The sequence below is a fragment of the Trichechus manatus genome, unplaced genomic scaffold (assembly GCF_000243295.1).
Source record: "Trichechus manatus latirostris isolate Lorelei unplaced genomic scaffold, TriManLat1.0 scaffold00004, whole genome shotgun sequence".
Classification (NCBI taxonomy): Eukaryota; Metazoa; Chordata; class Mammalia; order Sirenia; family Trichechidae; genus Trichechus; species Trichechus manatus.
Window position 1 is genome coordinate 21,957,469 of NW_004443940.1, and position 20,963 is coordinate 21,978,431.

At 46.2% G+C, this 20,963-nt stretch overlaps 1 protein-coding gene across 3 annotated transcripts in view; it reads right to left on the reverse strand.

Annotated features, from left to right (window-relative positions):
- LOC111821013 (ras GTPase-activating protein 3-like) overlaps positions 1-17,801 on the reverse strand; it is a 180,214-nt gene extending 162,413 nt beyond the window's left edge. For all 3 annotated transcript variants that reach the window (XM_023733562.1, XM_023733560.1, XM_023733571.1), the window contains exon 1: positions 17,528-17,801. In XM_023733562.1, the coding sequence (XP_023589330.1) occupies positions 17,528-17,582 (55 nt within the window). In that variant the 5' untranslated portion in view covers positions 17,583-17,801. The remainder of the gene's footprint in view (positions 1-17,527) is intronic.
- Between the last annotated feature and the right edge of the window lie 3,162 nt (positions 17,802-20,963).

Here is a 20,963-nt window from a genome sequence, read left to right on the forward strand (position 1 = left end):
TTAACCACTGGGCCACCAAGGCTCCTCCGAACTGACCCCTACTCACAACAAGTTCTTCATCACAATCATCTTCACTTGCTGCATGTACAGATTTTAAATCACTGAAAAGGCCTGTGGCCTTTTCTTGCAGTAAAGTAAAGCTAAATAAGAACCGTATGCACCTGTTCTGACTTACCCCCAAATTCAAGTTAAAGACACACTTAGGAAGGAATCTCGTTCGTAACTCTGGGACTGCCCTACTACAAAAGAAAACCTTTAGAGAAAATAAAAATGAACACTTATCTCCTTTAATCTAAATTCTCCCTTTCACCCTGGCTCACAGGGTACAGCTCAGCCTTTCCTGTTTCCTGAGTGAAGTCTCCCATAAACTCTGATGATGTCCAATGTCCAAACCAATTCCTGGACATATTCAGCCATGACGCATGTGCTTCCAGTGAGAGCATTAAATGTGTAGTTTATAGTCAGTGAAACCTACTGTACGTTAGCCTTTATTCTACCTTGCTTTATAATATTTTGAAGCATGAAAGAAAAGCTAACATAGATAAAATAATTGTTTCCCAAAGATCTTGAGTTAAAAATTGTTAATTAGTTGTGAGATTGCAATTGTAATATATATAAGAAGTCCCCGTGTGGTGAAAACATTGAATGCACTCAACTGCTACCTGAAAGGTTGGAGGTTCAGGGCCACCTAGAGACATCTCAGAAGATAGACCTGGTGATCTGCTTCCAAAAAATCAGCCATTGAAAACCCTATACAGCATAGTTCTACTGCGACATACATGGGGTCGTCATGAGTTGGGATTGACTCAATGGCAACTGGTTTAAAATATATAAGCTCCAAGAGATTTCGCGAACCTCCAAGTACAAGGAGGATGGCATGACTCCCACCCCCGGAATCACTCTCCTTCCTTCAAGTAATTAATTGTATGACAGAATGAGGTTATGAGGCCCCATCTCTAGAAAGCTCCCCCTAAGGTAATGAAGATCTGGAGCCCACCAGGCTGAACACAAATCACAAAATCTCAGAGCCAGTAGAAGTCTTAAAGATCATCTGGTTCAAGACTCCAGTCTGACAGACAGGCAATGGGGTGGAAGGAGGATCCGAGAGGTTAAGAGTTTTTCCAGGTCACATACAGGTCAATAATAGCAGAGCTTTCTGCTGACTCCACAACCTCACGTCAGATAAAATGAATCTGTTCTAAGATAAAGACGGTAGACCTCGGGCAGCAAATACACATACTAACAGTGGCCCCCAGGAGACAGAAAGCAGTCACCTAATGATTGGCCAGAGCGGGAATTCCAGGTACTGCGCCCAGTTGACTCCTTAATGGCATGTATCACTGTTCTCCAGATATGGGGAGACTCTGTGATGGCCTGCTACCTAAGCAGTATGGTACCCAGAGCAAAAGCGAGCTGATGGATACCATTGCCTTCTGGCCATCTGCAGCAGCCACAGTGCCCTCCATTCTCCCAAAACCTGCGGGATCTGGGCTGCTCTCCCTGTCCACTTCCTTACCCTAAGAGCACAGCAATAAAGTAGCCAGCCCCCTGAACCACTCAGATGGACAAGAAAAGAAGCTCAGTGCTCAGATCACCAGGGAAATGACAGACTCTATGGGATGGGGACCTGGCGGAGAGAAGTCACGGGCACTGCAAGCCCTTGTCTCTGACATCCAAAGTCTACTCCGCAACAGCTTGTCTCGCCATCAACTGACACAGCTAACAGCTCTCTCGAGGCAGCTCTGGTTCTCTGTCTGGCTCCTCTGAGTTCCACGCCAGGACAGCAGGGCTTCCTGAGGAAGGGTGAGCATTCCAGCCACGACCCCGAGAGATCTGGAATTCCCCTACTCAGCTCTCATCCCAAAGGCCATGGGAAAGCCAAGCCAGTTCAATCACTGCAAACCTCAAGCTCCCCAGGAGCTCAGCATTTCTAGTAAGTCATGCCCCCACGCCTAGAACCTCTAAACAAGAATGCAGCATGGCCAAGTCTCCTGGGGTCTGCACAATTATGGATTTTCCAGAACCAGCTCATATTCCTGGGATCTCTGCTTTAGCCCTGTACCCTAGTCTGACCCCAGCCTTGGAAAGCCCAATTTAGCCTGGATCCAAAATAAAGCATAGCCCAGAGGCTTGAGGGGTCTGAGGCTGTAATATATATAAGGAGTCCCTGGGTGGTGAAAACATTGAATGCGCTTGACTGTTAACTGAAAGGTTGGAGGTTCAAGGCCACCTAGAAACATCTCAAAAGTGATCTACTTCCAAAAAAATCAGCCTTTGAAAACCCTATACAGCATAGTTCTACTGTGACATACATGGGGTCGCCATGAGTTGGGATTGACTCAATGGCAACTGGTTTAAAATATATAAGGTCCAAGAGATTTCTCGAACCTCCAAGTACGAGGAGGATGGCATGACTCTCACCCCCGGAAGTGCCCAGAGTGCCCAGAGTTTAACTGTCCTCTACTCCATCCTCACCTCCTGCCAGCTACAGAGCAATGCCATCACTGCCTGCACTGCCCAGGGTGGGCTTTTCCTGCATACGGCCACATCCGGACCCAAATGCGGCCACATCTGGACCCACATAAGGCAACATCTGGATCGGCATAAGGCAACATCTTGACCTGGCTGGAGAAGTTAATAACCTGGAGGTGAGACAACGGGCCCTAAACCTACCTGGAATATCGGTTGGAGCCCTGACGCTGCAGCAGTTAACAACTATGGTGAGCTACGGCTGCTCATCAAAACGTTGGCTGTTCAAATCCGCCAGCCGCTCCTTGGAAACCCGATGGAGCAGTTCTTCTCTGCTCTACAGGGTCGCTATGAGTTGGAATTGACTTGACGGCAATGAGTTCGGGTTTTTTTTTTTTTTGGATTATTGGCTGAGAATTCAAATACATAAAATTCAAACCACAAAAACGTCAGGGCCTTGGTAATTAGAGGAGCCCTGGGGGCACAGTGGTTAAGAGCTCGGCTGCTAATCAAAAGGTCAGCAGTTCGAATTCACCGGCTGCTATCTGGGAAACCTATGGGGCAGTTCTACTTTGTCTTACAGGGTCACTGTGAGTCAGAATTGGCTCGACGGCAATGGGTTTGGTTTGGTTGGGTTTTGGTAATTAGAAGTTCATCTTAAGATAACACTGACAGTCACAAACGCACGGTGTCTCTATCCCTTGAACGCTTATTAGGTAGAGCTGGGTGCAAGCCCATTGTGAGTGTGACCTTGGAAAAGTGCCTGAGCTTCTCTACACCTTGGAGGAAGGTGGAGTTAGAAATAGCTGTCCAGGCTCCTCACAGAATTATTACAACTTAACGGCACGTGGAAGCACCAGAAGAACTTAGCAATATTCTGTGAAGAGCTGTCCGCTTCTCCTTGGCATTCTCATGGGCTCCATGAGCCATGAATGATTTTGGTGAAGTAAAAAATATGGAGGAAGTACACAAAATCAAAACAAACTGGCTATTCTAGTACTTTCGTGAACTAGATTTAAAGCCAAAAAGAGAATGCACAAGAGTTAAAAAAAGGAAGTGCAATCTTTTTTCCTCAGAAGAAAAACAAAACAAAGCTAAAAAGGAGATTGAAGGGGCACGTGTAACTGTCTTCAGCTATTTGCAGGGCTCAATTCTGTACGGCTTCTTAAAACAGAAAAAAATACTAATAACGGAACACAACCAGGAAGTGCAACTCAGCTCTAACTCAATGCACAAAGGAAACTGGCCCATGTACACATCACACCTGATTTAGACGCACACTGTCGCTTACTAAACTATGAAGTCCAACAACAAATAATAAAGCTCAAGAAAAAAACTACAATAATAATTAGCACCCTAAACTTTGTTAAATGTCCCAAAGAAAACTCTGGCTCTGTTAAAAAAAGGGAGCAGAAGAAATCAGCCAGGATCCTTTTCAGTTACACCAAAATATGGCTCCCCATGCTTCTGTATCACATTCTCCAGAATTACATCAGCAGGAAAGCAGGGGTCGGCCAAGGATGAAAAGAAGACAGCTCTCAGAAAAAACCCCACGGATGTGATTCTGTTCCTGGCGCTACAATAGGCACCAACAGAACAAGCAATTCCTGCCTTGCGACACTGGCACACGGCGGAACCTAGTTTATCTGGTTAGGGAAAGCGCCACAGCTGAATGCGTGAAGTCTCCAGGATCAGGTTTTTCTTCTACGGTGCAGAGATGACACTCTGAGTCACTGTGAATCTAAGAACGACACAGACCCTTTATTACCTTTGCAGTCATAGCCCATCAGCAATTCTTTGCTGTCGTTGTCATGTACCATCAAGTCGATTCTGACTCATAACCACCCTACAGGACAGAGTAGAATCGCCCTATAGGGTTTCCTAGGTTGTAATCCGTGCAGCAGCAAATTGTTAGGTCTTTTCTCCCATGAAGCCGCTGGTGGGTTCGAACTGCCGACTTTTCCGTTAGCAGCTGAGTGTTTAACCATTGAGCCACCAGGGCTCCTTCGGCAATTCTTTAAACTTTGGAAATCAATAAAATAACATGAAATCTATGAAGAAGGGGAAAAAAGAAGCACAACAGTCATTCCTCCACTGACTAAGGAGTCAAGAGTACTATTTTCGGTTCCTATAAAAGTTACTGATTTATCGTAGAATCCTAAGCCAGGCTTTTTGTCTCTTCTTTCCCAGTCCTCCCTGAATGCAGATGCTTCTTTATAGGGTGTTCTGGAATACTTAGATTAAAGATGCAGCATTTGCTAACAGTGTTCTTCTACCAGGATACCAACTGTCCCCAAAAGGAATTAAATTGAGCCTTAAATTCTGATAAGTGATTATTCACAACACGAGGTTCCAGCTTGCTTGAAAACGGAAGCTAGTGATGCCAAATTTCAGAATTGCTAGAGCTATGGCCCAGGGGGACTGGCGAAGGAGAACTGCATGCAGAAACATGTCTAATATTTGGAGACACTCACAGAATAAGGAATCACTATCTGTGATCCAACGGTCCTCCTGTTGATCTATCAGTTCCAACCAAGATAAAATACACACTGGAACCAAAAGCTTTCCAGACACTTCAATGCCCTGAATGGGCCTTTGGTTTGACCTAATGACCTTCATGCTGAGAACCTGTTTCCTGAAATTCCAGGCCCATGGAGCAAGCCCAGGAATGATTTTCAGGACAATGGGAAGCTGGAGACACTTGATCTCGTCTTTGTTTCTAAGTCTAAATGATCATGTGATGTGCACTTGTACTAAAACTACAGTTGGGATGAATTTCACCGCTAATTTTGAAAGCTGCCTCACGCTTTAAAAATAAAATAACTGAGTAGTCCATTGCATACAAAATCATTTTAAATTCTCTTTGACCCTATGTCAGAGTTCCAGCTAAAGGTCTGTTCCCACTTTTTCTAAACGCAAAGGCTGGGAGAACCAAGCCCTAATGCGGTGTTTCTGTGTCTGGTATTCAAGGTGCCTCTCACGAGCCAGGCTGGTCCTCTCTGCTCCAACACCCTTTGCCTCCTCCAGCGTGTTTCCTCCTGTCTGGACTCCTACAGTACTCCAGCCCCTTCTGTCTTTCTCCAGTCAGCAATTCTTTCAACTTTAGAAATTAATAAAATAACATGAAATCTACAAAGAGGAGGGGAAAAGGAAGCACAAGAGTCATTTCTTCAGGGACTCAGGAGTCGAGAGGACCATTTTCTGCTCCTAGAAAAGTTACTCTCTGACATAAAAGCCCTCTTTAATCTGAATAAATTATTTTATCTTCCAGGGCCTTAGTGGCCTTCTCTGCAAAATGTTCTTTTACTTTTTAAAGTTGTTGATTTTTAAAATTCTTCTTTTTGTTCTTTATTCATTTACCCATATATATACATAATTTTACATATACGCATAAATATGGTCATATATGCCTAAATATGGTCATATACTTGCTTTTCTGGAACATCTTTTTTTTTTTTCCCCCTTGTTTTTCTCTTCCTTCTTCCTACAGAAACATCTCCACATATTCCACCCCAGGTAATCCAATTAATAGACTTGTATAGGTCTTTATTTTCATATCTGCATATACTTGTTTGTTTCATTATTTTTTAAGGCTATGATATTAGATAGACTTTTCTGCATCTTGCTTTTCTTTCTAACTTGACCCCCATGGCGCTTTCTACAAGTCACTTGGTGTGGCTTTGGCTCTGACTCAGTCCTCTGAATAGCTGCATAATAACCCATGGTGTGGATGTATATTCAGCCATTTCCCTCCCAGTTACTTCGTTCCCATTTTTTGCTATTTGTTCATTTATTTAACTGCTGACAACAAGCAGTGCTGCAATGAGCGTTTCTGTCCATCGTCTTTACCTGCTGGTCAGAGCTGGAACATTCCAGTTATGCTGTGGGCACCTTTCAAGTCCTTTACTTTAATGAGTATAGATTCCTACTCTGACATCAGGATGCAAAAAACTAAATCATCAATAAGGCCCCTCCCAGCTCAAGTTCCCCATGATTGTACATCTGCTCTCTCACCCTAGAATTTCCAGAGGTTGACCTGCACCTACAGGATACGAAGTCCAAATTCCTAAATGGTCCAATGCAGTGTGTCCCATTCCACCCTTCTAATAGACCATGTCCCTGCTCCCACACTTGCCCACTCCAACAAAACTATCTACTGTCCCCCTAAAGCTGCTTACATTGCCTGAGTTCTGCATCTTCACAAATGCCACACCCAGCCTGAATGACTCCCGCGCTTCTTAGAAGGCCACTCATTCTTCAAGGGCAGGTTCAAAAAGCCACTTTTTTCTAAGAAGTCTTTCCCGACCAGCCCAAACAAAAGCAACCTCTCTCACTTGAGAACTCATACCTCTCATTGGCCATCCCACTTATTTCAGTGTAGCTTATTTAAGTATTTATTTAGGCAGGTCCCGTTATCTGTTGCCATTGAGTCGATTCCAACTCATAGCGACCCTACAGGACAGAGTAGAAATGCCCCATAGGGTTTCCAAGAATCAGCTGGTGGATTCGAACTGCCGACCTTTTGGTTAGCAGCTGAGTTCTTAACCACTGTGCCACCAGGGCTCCAGGTAGGTAGGTAGAACTCTATTATTTGTTACAAGACTAAGAGAACAAATAGCTTCAAATTATACTAGAAATAATACCTCGCATCTATAAAGATCTGAGTAGGTAAAGTGTCTTTATTCACACACACACACACACACACACACACACCTAGTTAATCTTCACGAAAACTCTTTAAGAGGAATTTTTCCCCTGCTTTGAGAAATGAAGAAGACAAGGCAGAGAAACGTTAGGAGACTTATCTACAGTCACAGAACTGGCAAGAAGTAGAGCTAGGACTCGGTCTTTGGCCTTCAAATTCGAAGTCTTGTTGGTTATATCCTCTTTCTCCACTGCTGACTATCCAAGGGACTCTTGTTTCCCAAAGCAGCCACCGAGAAGGTCTCTTCTTTGATCATTAGAATCTGCAGAGAATCGTTCCAAAAACCAAACCCATTGCCACCGAGTCAATTCCAACTCATGGTGACCCTGTGTGTTACAGAGAAACGCGCAACAGAGAAACTCCCAGGTGAGCATTTCTCCTGCTTTACACCCCACGCAAACCAGTGGCCCCAATTCCTTCCCCTCATGAATACTCCTCTTGTCCCTAAAAGCTGGCTACTTCCTTCTCTTTCCTAGTCCTCTACTACTCTCTCCCCATTCAAATCCAAGATCATGGAGAAATGAAATGGCCATCTAAACTGAGAAATCAGCATTAAGTGGTGCAAAGAACAAAAACTTTGGTGTCGCACATAGCTGGGTTCAAATCCCTGCTTCAGCTCTTACAGGCTGGCTGTCTTTAGGCAGTTTTATGGGTTGAATTGTATCCCCCAAAAAGGTATGTTGAAGTCCTAATGACTGATACCTGTGAAGATGACCTTGTTTGGAAATAGGATCTTTGAAGATGTTGCTAGTTAACATGAGGTCATACTGGAGTAGGGTGAGCCTTAATCCATATGACTGGTGTCCTTATAAAAAGAGAAGAGACAAACACAGACACTGAGGGAAGGTGGCCACATGATGACAGAGTCAGAGATTGGAGTGATGCTTCTACAAACCAAGAAATGCCAAGGATCGCCAGGAACTCCCAGAAGCTGGAAGAGGCAAGGAAGGAGCTTCCCCTAGAGCCTTCAGAGAGAGCATGATCCTGCCAACACCTTGATTTCAGACTTCTATTCTCCAGAACCGTGAGATAACAAATTTCCCATGTTTTAAGCCACCCAGTCTGCAGTATTTTGTCACAGCAGCCCTAGAAAGCTAATACAGGCAAGTTATTTAAGTTGTATGAGTCTTGCTTCTTCAACCCCAAAGTCACAGAGCTGTGGGAATGTAAATGAAAATGAGATATTATACATAAAGTACACACTTAAAACGTGTATCTTCCCAAACACACACACACAGAGACATACACAGAGCAAATCCACTCCTCTTCCCAGGCAAAACCTAGAGCCACAAGGCTGAAATTACCCTTAACCAATGGGCCTACGCTGTTTCCCCAGGTAGAACCCAGTTCTGTACATTAGTCCTTAGAGGTTAAAAATAGCATCAGCAGCTAGCTGAGCTCGGTTAAGCGAATATCCAAGTTAATTTTAGCATTGGAAAGCTCAGGAGAATATAAACTCCCTGATGTCAAGAACTGTGTGTGGCCAACATGGTTCCCTCCTTACAATGTGTTGAACACCGAGAGAGAGAAAAAAAAAAAAGCGAATAACATTACAGGCGGTCCCCAGGTTACAAATGTCCAACTTATGTACAACCTGAATCAACCCCTATAAAACCTATTATATGACAAATCGGATGTACATACAATGGTTCGTAATAACGAACGGGTGCTACTTTGTAACGCACAACAAAACATCACTACTATGATTACTGGATTGCTTTGCTAACGATGTTGTAGTGTATCTGGAAGTGTTTCTTTAATGTTTTTTATGCATAGACAAGTACACTATATACTTCTGACTAACGAAGACAAACATTTGACTAACTGATGTCAGATACAAACCATAAGTAACTGTTCTGACTTATGTGCAAATCCAAGTTAAAGACAGACTTAGGATCGGAACTCGTTCATAATCCAGGGACGGCCTATGCTCCCTTATATTCACAAAATGTCTACCTTATTTGAGTTCGACCTTAGCCCTGTGAAGATGTGAAGATGTGACTATTAACTATTTTAACTTACTAAAACTGATGACGGTTAGCACTTGAGAACCATTATCTAAATTTGATTAAACCATTAACTAAATATTTGATCCTTACAACAACCCTGCAATGTAGATATTACCTAGCTCCAGTTTTCAGATGAGGAAGCTGAGGCTCAGAGAAGAAAATAACTTGCCCAAGGTCACAGAGGTAGTAAGTGATAGAGCCAGGATCGTAATCTAAGTCCGGACACAAACGTGCATTTCTAAGTCAACACTATACTACTGCCCCGCATGTAGTAAATGGGTATCACATATCACACTCAGATCTAGAGCCCTGAGCTTCTGACCCCTGCAATCCGGGGCTTTTTCACCAGGCCACCCCCTTATCTACTGGCTGGATATCAAACTGAGACATGGCCCAGGGACACCTCAGCATCCAAGTCATCCTTCCAAGGCTCCTATCTCTGACCCTAAACGGAGGAGTCAGCCTCATTTATAATTCAGCCTGTTGACTACTGTTCCCATCTCATCTCACCAATGTAACTGACTGGACCAAGCTACCTCCTGAACACCGTTTCCACCTCCTTGACCTAGTTGCCAGCTGGTGAGACTTCACGTGCCATTAGGCAGATGGAGAACACCAAGCTGAAAGCAAGCCAGCACCTGAGCCCCAGGAGCAGCTCTCAGACAATCCGCATGGCCACTCTCTGTTGAATGGGAGGAACTGTCAGTTCTGACATTTGTTTTAGACCCAAATTGCCATCAGGCCCTCCTTCACGGCCAAGTTCCAATCTTGCCATAAAGGAACATCAGAGTGTGTTTTGAGCCCAGTGCGGCGCTAGGGGAGACACTGCCAGATCCAAGGCAGAAACATCCACCCAATGACAGAAGAGAAGAACATCTGCAACAAAGAAGGAAAAGGAAATGGCGGAAATGGCTTCTGGTATCTTTTTTTTTCTTTTATTGTGCTTTAGGTGAAAGTTTACAGAGCGAATTAGGTTCTCATTAAACAACACACAAACTGTTTTGTGACACTGGTCACCAACCTCGCAATGTGTCAACATGCTCTCCTTCTTCACCCTAAGTTCCCTGTTTCCATTCATCCAGTTTTCCTGTCCCTTCCTGCCTTCTCATCTTTGCTTTTGGGCCAGTGTGCCCATTAGTCTCGGTATACACGATTAAACTACAAAGCACGTTCCTCACGTGTGTTATTGTTGGCCCTTTAAACCAAAAAAAACCAAACCCCTTGCCGTAGAGTCAATTTGATTCATAGCAACCCTATAGCGACCATATCCTTTTAACTCATTCCTGAAGTCATTCCTGAGGTTCACCCTTCAGTCAAAGATGAGACAGGACTATAGGGCCAACTCATAGTGACTAATCTTTGGCTGAAGGGTGAACCGCAGGAATGACTTCAGTACTAAAAGAGTGTCTGGAGGCCATACTCTTAAGGTTTCTCCAGTCTCTGTCAGACCAGCTAGGCTGGTCTTTTTTTTTTTTTCCCCCTTGGTGAATTTGAATTTTGTTCTACATTTTTCTCCCCCTTGGTCCAGGACCCTCAGTTGTGATCCCTGCCAGAGCAGTCGGTGGGGCATTTGGTATCTTAACTGCTGCAGATCTCTTCACTCTCATTCATGGCTTAAAGTGATTTCAAATTAGATAGTTACCAAATCAAAAATGGACAGAATTAATTTTAATAGGAAACAATGCCATATATAATGATTAGATTCCCAAAATGGTCTTCCCCAAAGCCTACTGAATATTGCATTTAGCCAAAATAGGGTATTTGATATAGAGAGTGGGAAGGGAGCTGGAAGGTCATTCCATGCAGACTATCGCAAAGTATAGACAGATGTTTAAAATAGCAAGAGTGGAAATTAATATTGTTGCATTACCAACTATGGAAAAATGGAAAAATCAAACGATTAACTATGAAATTGTCTTGGCTTTTTTTGGAAGTGTCTTTCATGTGGCCTTGAAAGAGAAGAACATTTAATGAGGAGAGGATGAGGTGGCCAGTGCGGGCCTTCCTGGGACTTGTCACATTGTTGGCAGCAGCACCCCATTTTGTCCAATTTCATTGACAAGTTACAAATGTCTTTTTCTTTGACACAGGGGTTAATCGCACCCCTCTCAAGTCGATGTCATGTAGGGCTGTTTGTTTGGGACTCACACACAAAATTGTCAAACCAGAGAAAGCAGACAATGAGATCTTCCCAAGGTTATGCAACAAGAGATGAAGAGAGAAGAGGAAGAGGAACTTGGATAAGAGGATATGTTGCTCTAGGTGAGAGGGAACTGAAGGTTAGTTACTGAGCTTTGAGAAGTGGAAGACGAGCAAAGCAGAGATGACAGGAGGCAGGGCAGTAAACTGGAAAAGTGAGAGCCAGGTTTAATTTGCTGCCTTCAATGTATCCATGGGCTGTTGCTGCCGTTGCTGTTCGGTGCTGTAGAGTCAATTTTCAACTCTTAGCGACCCTATGGGACAAAGTAGAAATGCCCCACAGGGTTTTCTCAGCTGTAATCTTTATGGGAGAATATCCCCAGGTCTTTCTACCAAGGAGTCGCTGGGTGGGTTCAAAGCACCAAACTTTCAGTTGGCAGCTGAGCACTTAACCATTGTAGGTTCCCTCAATATTTGGGCAACATATATATTTATATCTAGGACTGTAAGGAGTATCTGCACATAGTTCTCTAACGGGACTGCATACATTTCATGGACATTTTTTGATCTATAAAAGCAAATTTAAAGTATCTTTACATTCCATAATTATAAATCAGGTGACCAGCACAAAGATCAATACATTATGGTGTGGTTTTAAAAAAGGGTTGCTTTGTCATGGGCCTCTTTCAATTTCATACATAAAATAGCAATAACCTTGTCAAGGGTCACCCCAAGGATGTGGCTGTATGGACACTTCCACACACTAAATATAGTGAGTGGCATCCACTCCTTACTGTGGGACTGTGTTCTTGTGTTCACGTAGGTCCTGGGTCAGGGAGTTATCATAAACTGGGTGACTGCTGTTAAAAACAATAAACTGTGGTGTGATTTTAAAAACAGTTACTTTGTAATGGTTTGATTTGTAACCAGAGCTTTGAACCCATTCTGCCCGATTCACTCACGGCCAACTAAGTAAAACTTGAATGGACCTAAACTTTTAAAATGTGGATAAACCAGTACGATAACTGGAACAGGAAAAATTAGATCGAAGCCCTGCTAGAAACTTCATTTCTCTCTTAGAAAACAAGGGCAGTGCATGTTGCATAGCAACCAAATCTCTTGATTGGCAGAGTGAGAAACAGTGGTGCCCTGCTCAAAGATGGCCACCGACCGTGCTGCTTTGAATGTGTGTGTGGCTCTCCACAGTTCTGACATTAATCCAGTCTCCCACATCAGGCTCCTGAAAGCGCTCACTATGCCTCTTCCAAGTGCCCATTCCAGGGCTTCATCTCATCACCCTTTTCGTTCCAGTTATCTCTCCAGATCACCCAAATTTTAAAAATTTGATTGTCTTCCAGTTTCGCTTCACCAGGCAAAAACTGAACGAGTTTGAAGCCCCATTTGTAACCTTGCGGTGGATTAAGGCAGGTGGTGTGGTGTGGAGGAGAAAAACACTAGACTGGGTAGGGTGACAGGGGTCTCAAGACCTGGGTTCTAATCCTGTTTCTGCTACAAACTCACTGAACGCCCTTTACCAAGTGCATTTACTTTTTTAGCCTCCAACTTCCTCAAGACTAAAGGAAGGGAACGGGGCTGGAGGCACTGCAGTTTCCCCTAACTCTAACACCATCATGGTATTAGTGGGAAGGAGAGGCTGGGAGGAACACAGAAAGACCGAAAACAAAAAACTGGTAATACACAATTCCAGATGGGGTTTACAAACTCACACACATGCTCATACACACAAACACACACACTCAAATCTGAATTACTTCCACAAACTTGATAATGAAAAAAAAAAAAAAATTCAAGTCACAATAACCTACTAGTTCAAGAGAACTTTTCTGGTGCTAGAAAATGTAAGACTAAGTTTTTTTTTTTTTTAGCTTGAGAGAAACACCAGTGCATATTGCTCTTTATTGAACACATTCATCAAGATAAAATGACACTTTAAAAAAAAATAAGTAGTAAACACTAAAGAAAAGAAAATATCGCTGGGAAATAAAGATATATTGCAATGCCTAGAGGTGCGCCGGGCCCAAAATAACACTGCCAAGCAGAAGTGCTTTCATTGTGGGTTTTTACCCAATCATCTCCTACAAATCTTCAAGTTGTTTCCCTTTAGGTTCTGAAGCCCTGACTCATGGAAAGTCAGAACAGCACACTTCCTCAAAGCAGCAATCTCATAGGAAGCGTGTGCTTAGTCTTACATGACACACTGAGATGCTGTTATAAAAATAATACTAATTGTTACCAAAGATACATACAGTTTAGGACTTTTAAGTGTGCAGAACATGTCCAGAATAACCCTGCTAGATTTACATAAGGAAAGCAACAGATTCTTCAAGACAAGAACTACAAGTAATGACTTACTTTTATTCGGCACTTACGTTCATATTATCTCATTTGCTAAAGGTAGAAGGACAAAGAAGGAGGAAGGGGAAAAAAGACACTCCTCCTATTTTCCCCAACTTTAGCCTCTGAATGAGATGAAGCACCATCACTGGCTTTCAAAACTATTTAAGAACTAAAAAGGCCAAGGTTCCCCACACCTAAAAAAAAAAGCTCCCCAGCCTGCCAAAAATGTTCTACCTTTCTTCTTGACAACAGCAGTAGTAATATCGCTTATTGAGATTACTTTATGGGGAACTTTTCTTTTTGTCTTTATCTGGGAGTGAGCGGGACTGGTGTGAATCTAAGTCTGAACAACACTGTCTTGTAAGTTCGCACCGGATCTTGGCTGGCAGTTCGACAGTAATTGCCGGCATTTTGCAAATAGAAAAATGAGGCAATGAAAGGGGGAGGCACTTGCCCTAGGTCATCCAGCAAGTCAATAGCAAAGACAGGGCACACAGCCAGCTCGCCTGAAACAAGTCTCAGAGATTAATGTATCTGCTGGGCCACACTGTCTCTCCAGAATACTGAAAGAGTAAGTGTGAGTGTGAAAGAGAGAGGAAGAAAGAAACTGAGTGTGTAAGTGTAAGAGGGCATATGTGTGGGAGTGTGTATGTGAGAAAGAGTGTGTGTGTGTGTGATAGAGGAAGAGTGTGTATGTGTGTATGTGAGAGTGTGTGTATGTGTAAGAGAGAGGAAGAATATGTATGTGTCTGTGTGTATGTGAGAAAGCATATGTGTGAGAGTGTGTGTGTGAGTGTGTGAGTGTGTGCCTAAGAGAAAGAAAGTGTGTGTGCATGTGGGCACGTGTAAAGCACCTCTGCCTCTCCTTAAAATTTACTACAGTGTCACTGTTCTGTCCGAGTCTTCACAGCTGGGGACCTTTGGGCAAAGCAAGGCAGACCCGAGTTGGCCACAAACAGAAAATTAACGAAAAGAATGAACAGACCTCAGCACACCATCCGTCCGTGCTCTGGACCCATCCTTCACCTCCCGTTCTACTAACGGGCTCCCGCTTACGGCCCTGTCCTAGGCCCGGCGGAATGAGACTAAACACCAAACAAGCTTACGCACAGTTTACCCTCAACCTAGGCTCTAACTCAGCATCAGAGCTTCCAACATTTATACGCTCAGATTCAAGAGGAAGCCTTGCGTCTTCTGTACGTACAGCCACTGCCCCCTGCGTGGCCCCCAGTTATGGAGCGGGGGGTGGGGGCACAGATGCCCCCTTTCCTTCAGGCCTGCAAGTGAAGAGCCATTTCACAGGAGAAAGAATCAGGGGCTTCTCAGAGTTCCAGCCACATCCAAGGAATGGCTGGTACATGCACATTTCTAGGGGGCTACCCTTCCTCGTGATATAACTCCCAACATTGGGGTGGCCTCCAAAGGTTTGAATAATACCCAGTCCACATGGGATTAGACAGCAGATGTTCTAGTCATTGCACTAATCCTCAACTGAGCTCGGGCGCTTTGCTCGCTTGTTTAAAGTGGAGCACAAAAGAGAGAACGGCCAAATCAAACAGCTTCTTCAAGCCTCCCTCCTCCTAAATCAGCTTCCTCCATGTTCCTCTCTAGCAATTCTTTCCACGAATGCCAGATGTTAAGCTGAGGTATACTGACCTATCAGCTGTGCTTCCCTGGACATCTGGATATCTTTCCCTGCCCTCCTGTTTATTTACTATGTCATTCTGGAAAGAAATAATTCTCTTTGTTTAACACTCCACTGGAATCCTTCCTTGAGTAAACAGCTGTGGAGCCTGAGGAGGGCTGTCTTAGTCCTGAACTAGAGTCGGAAGGATTTCTGCCTGCTGTACTTGGAACCCCGTCACATTCTTTCATAGTCATATCCCCATCCCAAGTCCCCCCTCCCGCCCGACCTCCAGTCGGTCCCTTGATTAAGAAAACACAGCATTCCTTACACAGCTACACTGGACTCATTCATTTCACCCAGGAATCTTGACTGAACAGAACTTCAGAAAACGGAACGCAACAGAATGACCTTTGAATAGAGCCAATGTTGTGGCTTTTCACTTGCCCACCACAGTGAGGTCACCCTTTAGACATTTCAGGTAGAGTACAGTGTTGAATTTCTCAGTATGAAAGTGACAAGAGATTTCAACCACATAAACAAGAGAAACCCCTCTCGCAGGCAGACTACTCAAAGCTGAAGTGTTGCCACATCCTATCTGCTGAGCTTCTAAGCCAAATATCAAAACAGTGTCTCAGTGATGATCCTTAAACCAAAATAAGGCAGACAGGAAACAACATGCTGATTTAGGGTAGCTGGAATTCCTCAGACAGCATCAAATATCATCAACAACTGACACTTAAATAGTCACTGGGTGCCTGGCTCCGTTCCCCTAACTGTATTTTTTTTTCTCCCCATATGGGAATAAGTTGAGATACGAAATCCAGTTCGGTGGGTGAAAAGGATTCTGAGGACAGGGTAACTGCTTTAGCTTCTCAAAAGCCCTCTGCCAAAATCAACTACGCTCTCATCTAACTGCCTTGTGAAAATGCACATTTATGACATTAATGTGCAATAGTCATTCCAGGCACTAATCCTGTTTGGGAAAAAGCAAAAGAACAAAAACTTGCTCATCACTTTCCCATGATAAAATAGACCTACGGGAGAGGGGGAGTGGAGGAGAAAGCAAATCTCTTCAGATAAACCCGGGAGAGTTCACATACAACAGCCCTCCTCGGCGAACTCCACCCACTGAACCCACTTCAGAATCTGTATTCATTTCCCTTCGGAGCCCAACTGAAATCCAGCCCTCACTGGCCAGTGAGAAAAAGCTGAGGCCGCACGGAGTGACCGCGGCCTGAATGGCAGGCCTGGCGTGGCCCGGCTGCTGGCGGCGGGTTCTCAATGAAACGGAGGGAAGCGCCAGGAGTGGGTGGCTGGCGGCTCCGGTGTCTCCCCGCCCCGCGGGCGCCCTCGGCCAGAGCGCCCTCCAGACACGCGCGCGCGCGCGCGCACACACACAAACGCGCGCGCGCGCTCACGCCAGCCGGACTCCCGGAGGGAAGACTCAGCCAGGCCCAGCGAAGGGAAATGCCCCATCGGGAGTCGGAACGGATGCGCTCGGCAGCCAGCGCTCGCCTCGTGGAAACAATGCCCACCTTCCTTTGGAAAAGCGTTCATATTCCCCCGGAAAGGAAGTTTTCTGGCGCAGCGGCCGAGAGGAGAGGCAGACACTCGGTGGTTTGGGCCCCTGAAGTATACACACCCAAACAGACCCCCACACTCTCACGCACACACCCCCGAGCGGGGACTGGCTCGCGCCCTGCACCAGACCTCCCCTCAGTGCCGGTGAATCCCACCGCCCCCGACCGCGCGCCTCCAGGAATCCGGGGCTATCCGGGGCGTAGAGGAGGCGCCGGGGGCTTCGCTCTCCCCGAACCGCCTAGCCCAGACCCCTAGAGGAGGGAGGTGGGGAGAGAGAACCGAGACAGACCGACTCAGCCCAGTCCCTCCAGAAAAGGAGCAGCAAGTGTGCGCGACCCCGGGGACCGCGCAGTGGCCCCGAGGGTGCCTCTGTCCCAGACCCTCGAGAAAGGAGCCCGCCCTCTCTCGGCGCGCGGCCCCGGACCCCGGCGGGCCCAGCGGCAGCAGTCGGGCCGATCCCGGGAGGAGCGAGGCGAGGAAGGAGAGCCGGGCGGCGGATGGGGGCTGGGTGGAGGGGGATGGGAGGGGGGCGTCTCAGCCCGGGTGGACTTCGCAAAGATCCCACCCGCCCATTGTCAGCTGTCGAGCAGGAGGCTGCGAGGACCGGCGCTGCTTCCCGAGGGGAGAAGAGGTCCTTACCGATTTTGATCTTCACGCTCTGGAAGACCCGGAGCCCCTCTTCTTCCACCGCCATGCTGCCCGCCGGCTGCCGGTCTGTCGGTCTGTCTGAGCGCTCGCCCGCGGGTCGGTCAGCCTGGGGAGGTCCGTTGAGACTTGCCCCCGAAGTTCACTCGCCGTGCAAAGGCCCCCGCCGTGGCACCGGGGAGCAGCGCAGGGCTGGCCTGGCAATGGGGTGAGGGACAGCGGAGGCTGGAGGCCGGGAGAGGCGGCGGCTGCGGCGGCTGCAGCTGCAGGGGCACCGCGCGCTCTGCGCAGCCAGGCTCCCCGCGCGCCTCATTCGGTGTGCAAAAGCCGACAGCGGCCCCAGGCGCCGGCCCATGCTCCCCGCCCATTGGCCAAGGGCTAGGAGGCGGGGTCGGGAGGCTCCGCCTACGGCCCAATCCCAGCTTCCCACTGGCCGAGACCGGGAAAGGGGCGGGCCCGGTTTCTGGAAGAGGGTTTGGAAGGGACCCGCGGCGGATGGTGCACTGCTGCTGAGAGGGGCCGTACAAGTGAAGCGGCAAGGGTTCCCAGGTCCAGGCGGGGCAACTAACGGGCCGGAAGATCCCACTCCTAGTCTGTCCGGGGTAAGGAGGGGCCCAGAGACGGTGATCCACAAAGAGTGATGCGCGCCCCATAGCCAGCCTGCGGCCTCCGCCTCCGCGGACTCGCCAGAGGGTCTGGACACCCGCCCTCCATGCGGAGGGCTTCGCAGGCCCAGCCGCAGTCCCTGCCGGGGTGGAGGGTACTGTGGCAGGGGTTTCTGAGCGATCAGAACAGTGGTTCTGAATCTGTTGATCGAATCCCACGGGTGAGGCAATCCGTCTCCGCGCGGCTTGTTGAGTCTCGAACCCTGCAACGCGTTGAGCGCGACACGCCGCACACACCCGACACGCACAGCCTCCGCGCTCAGTGGAACGCCACTCTGAGTGAACTGAGGCGCTGGAAAAGTTGATGTCTTCACGAAGCGCAGGGCTGCAAAAATTGCCATTGAGTCGATTCCGACTTACAGCGACCCTATAGGACAGAGTAGAACTGCCCCATAGGGCTTCCAAGGAGCAGTTGGTGGATTTGAACTGCCAACCTTTTGGCAGTTAGCTCTTAACCACTGTGCCACCAGGGCTCCAACAAAAGACAAAAAACCTTGGACATGCGCCCCTGTGTGCGCCAAATCCCAGGCGATCCCCTCTTTCCCTGGGGCAGGAGTGCGGGATGCCCGTACGATCTGGCCTGAGCGGTCCCGGTAACGCTCCGGAAACCTCTCCCCTTGGGGTCCGAGAGGGCTTAAGGTTATTACCCGGCGCAACTCGGGGCAAGGTCCCTCCGTTCACCCAGGCTTCTCCCAGGGCAGTGATTAGGTGGCAGGTAAAATGTTTCGGATCCAGAATAGACAAAGGAAAGCTGTTTAATGCATGCCCAGTGTCGGCCTGTTTGCTTATTACTTCGAGGCTCTTTGTTATTAACTTGTTTTTAAATTTAAAAAGTAGCACGAACACTTGATTTTCAGAAATTCAAACATAAAGGTATAAAATTTAAATTCCCCTCAACCTCAGCCCCACTCTCCAGAGGCAACGCTGTGAGACTTTCTTAGCTGGAGCCTTTCTAAGCTGGATAGCCTATGTGTTGGGCGCTAACATTCCTCGTTTCTGAGGTACGTTGTGGGAGGAAGTACGGAAAAGAATCCTCAACTAGTGGATGTGTTTTATGTTTGGCCGCTTAACTGTAGGATTTTGACGTTTGAGTCTCTTCTAAATTAATTCTCCTATCAGCCTGACTGGGATTGTTTGTACTCAGCAGGTATCTCCGTGGGGGACCTTCAGTCTCCTTCTAAGATCACTTTTCTCCCAAATCATCCTGGGCATGTGAAGTCAGACTTTGCCCCAGGCCTACTTTGCACCCACAGAGCAGGAGGCATTCATGGTGAGAGAACAATGTCAGTCTATAAGGTTCCTTAGGAGAGTGGTGGTTCAGTGGTAAAAATCTCCTCTTCCATGCAGAAAACCTGGGTTTTGATTTCCTGAGTTAGATGCGTGGCCAATGCAACTGAGGCCACCCGTCTGTGAGTGGGGGATTTCGTACTGCTATGGTGTTGAACAGGTTTCAGCAGAGCTTCCAGACGAAGACAGACTAGCAAGAAAGGCCTGGAGATCTACTTCCAAAAAATCAGCCAATAAAAACCCTGTGGACTGGAGAAACCCCAAGGGTATGACCCCCGGACACCCTTATAGCTCAGTAATGAACTGACGCCTGAGATTCACCCTTTAGCCAAAAATTAAACAGGCCTATAAAACAAAACAAGACTAAATGGGCACACCAGCCCAGGGGCAAGCATAAGAAGGCAGGAGGGGACAGAAAAGCTGGTAATGGGGAACTCAGGGTCTAGAAGGGGAGAGTGTTGAGATGTCATGAGGTTGGCAACCAATGTCACAAAACAATACGTGTATTAATTGTTTAATGAGAAACTTGTTTGCTCTATAAACCTTCACCTAAAGTACAATAAAAAAATTTTTTTTTTAAAACCCTGTAGAGCACAACGGTCCAATCCGTTGTGCATGGGGTCACCATGAGGTGGAAGCAGCTCAGTGACAGCCGATAAGAACATAAGGTTTTTTGGCTCATAATCCATTGGAGAAATAGCATCCCATTTGCTAACATCCTGCTAATCTTAATTTTTTTTTTTTTTAAAAAAAAAGTATTTTTTAAAGTCCAAGAATGAAAACCTCATCAGGAAATTTTCACCTTGAGTTTCATTAGAAAATCTACCTTTTGATTCTGGCTCTGCTACCAAAATGTGGTAACTTCTGAAGCTCTTGCTTTCTTTCCTTGATCTATAAAGAAAAATAATAATAATGAGACTTATTCTGCCTTCTTCATTTACATGCTGAAAAGACTTGGATAAACAAGGATAGTAGAAGGAATGTAGACTCGGTTGTTTAATGGCTTGAGGGCCTCAAAAATGTTTCTTCAACGGTGTTGAGGCTGTTTCTTCATCTGTAAAATGGGGATAATCACGCCTACCTCGTGGAGTTGTTGTGGGGGTTGCCTGGACCATGTGGGCAATTAATTCTCTTGGCACAGAGTAAGTGCAGAAAATAGATGTGAATTCCTTCCCCCTACCTAAATGATGAAATGTAACACTTCACATTTTTTTTGTATGTGCAATGAGTGTGTCTATTTGGAATTTAATAAGTTTTCCTTATGAGCCCAGCAGGTTTCAGTTTTACATTTGATTTACATATGTTATCTGATTGAGTTCATCGAAAATGAAGTTCATATTACAGGTAAGGAAATTGAAGCCACATAGACTGCAGCAAATCCCTCTGTACTTAGTCTGATTCCCTATCAGCTTACTCCTAGCTGTGATCTTTAAAGCTACCTTTCCTACGCCTCCCATAGCCAGAATCCATCTCACTTC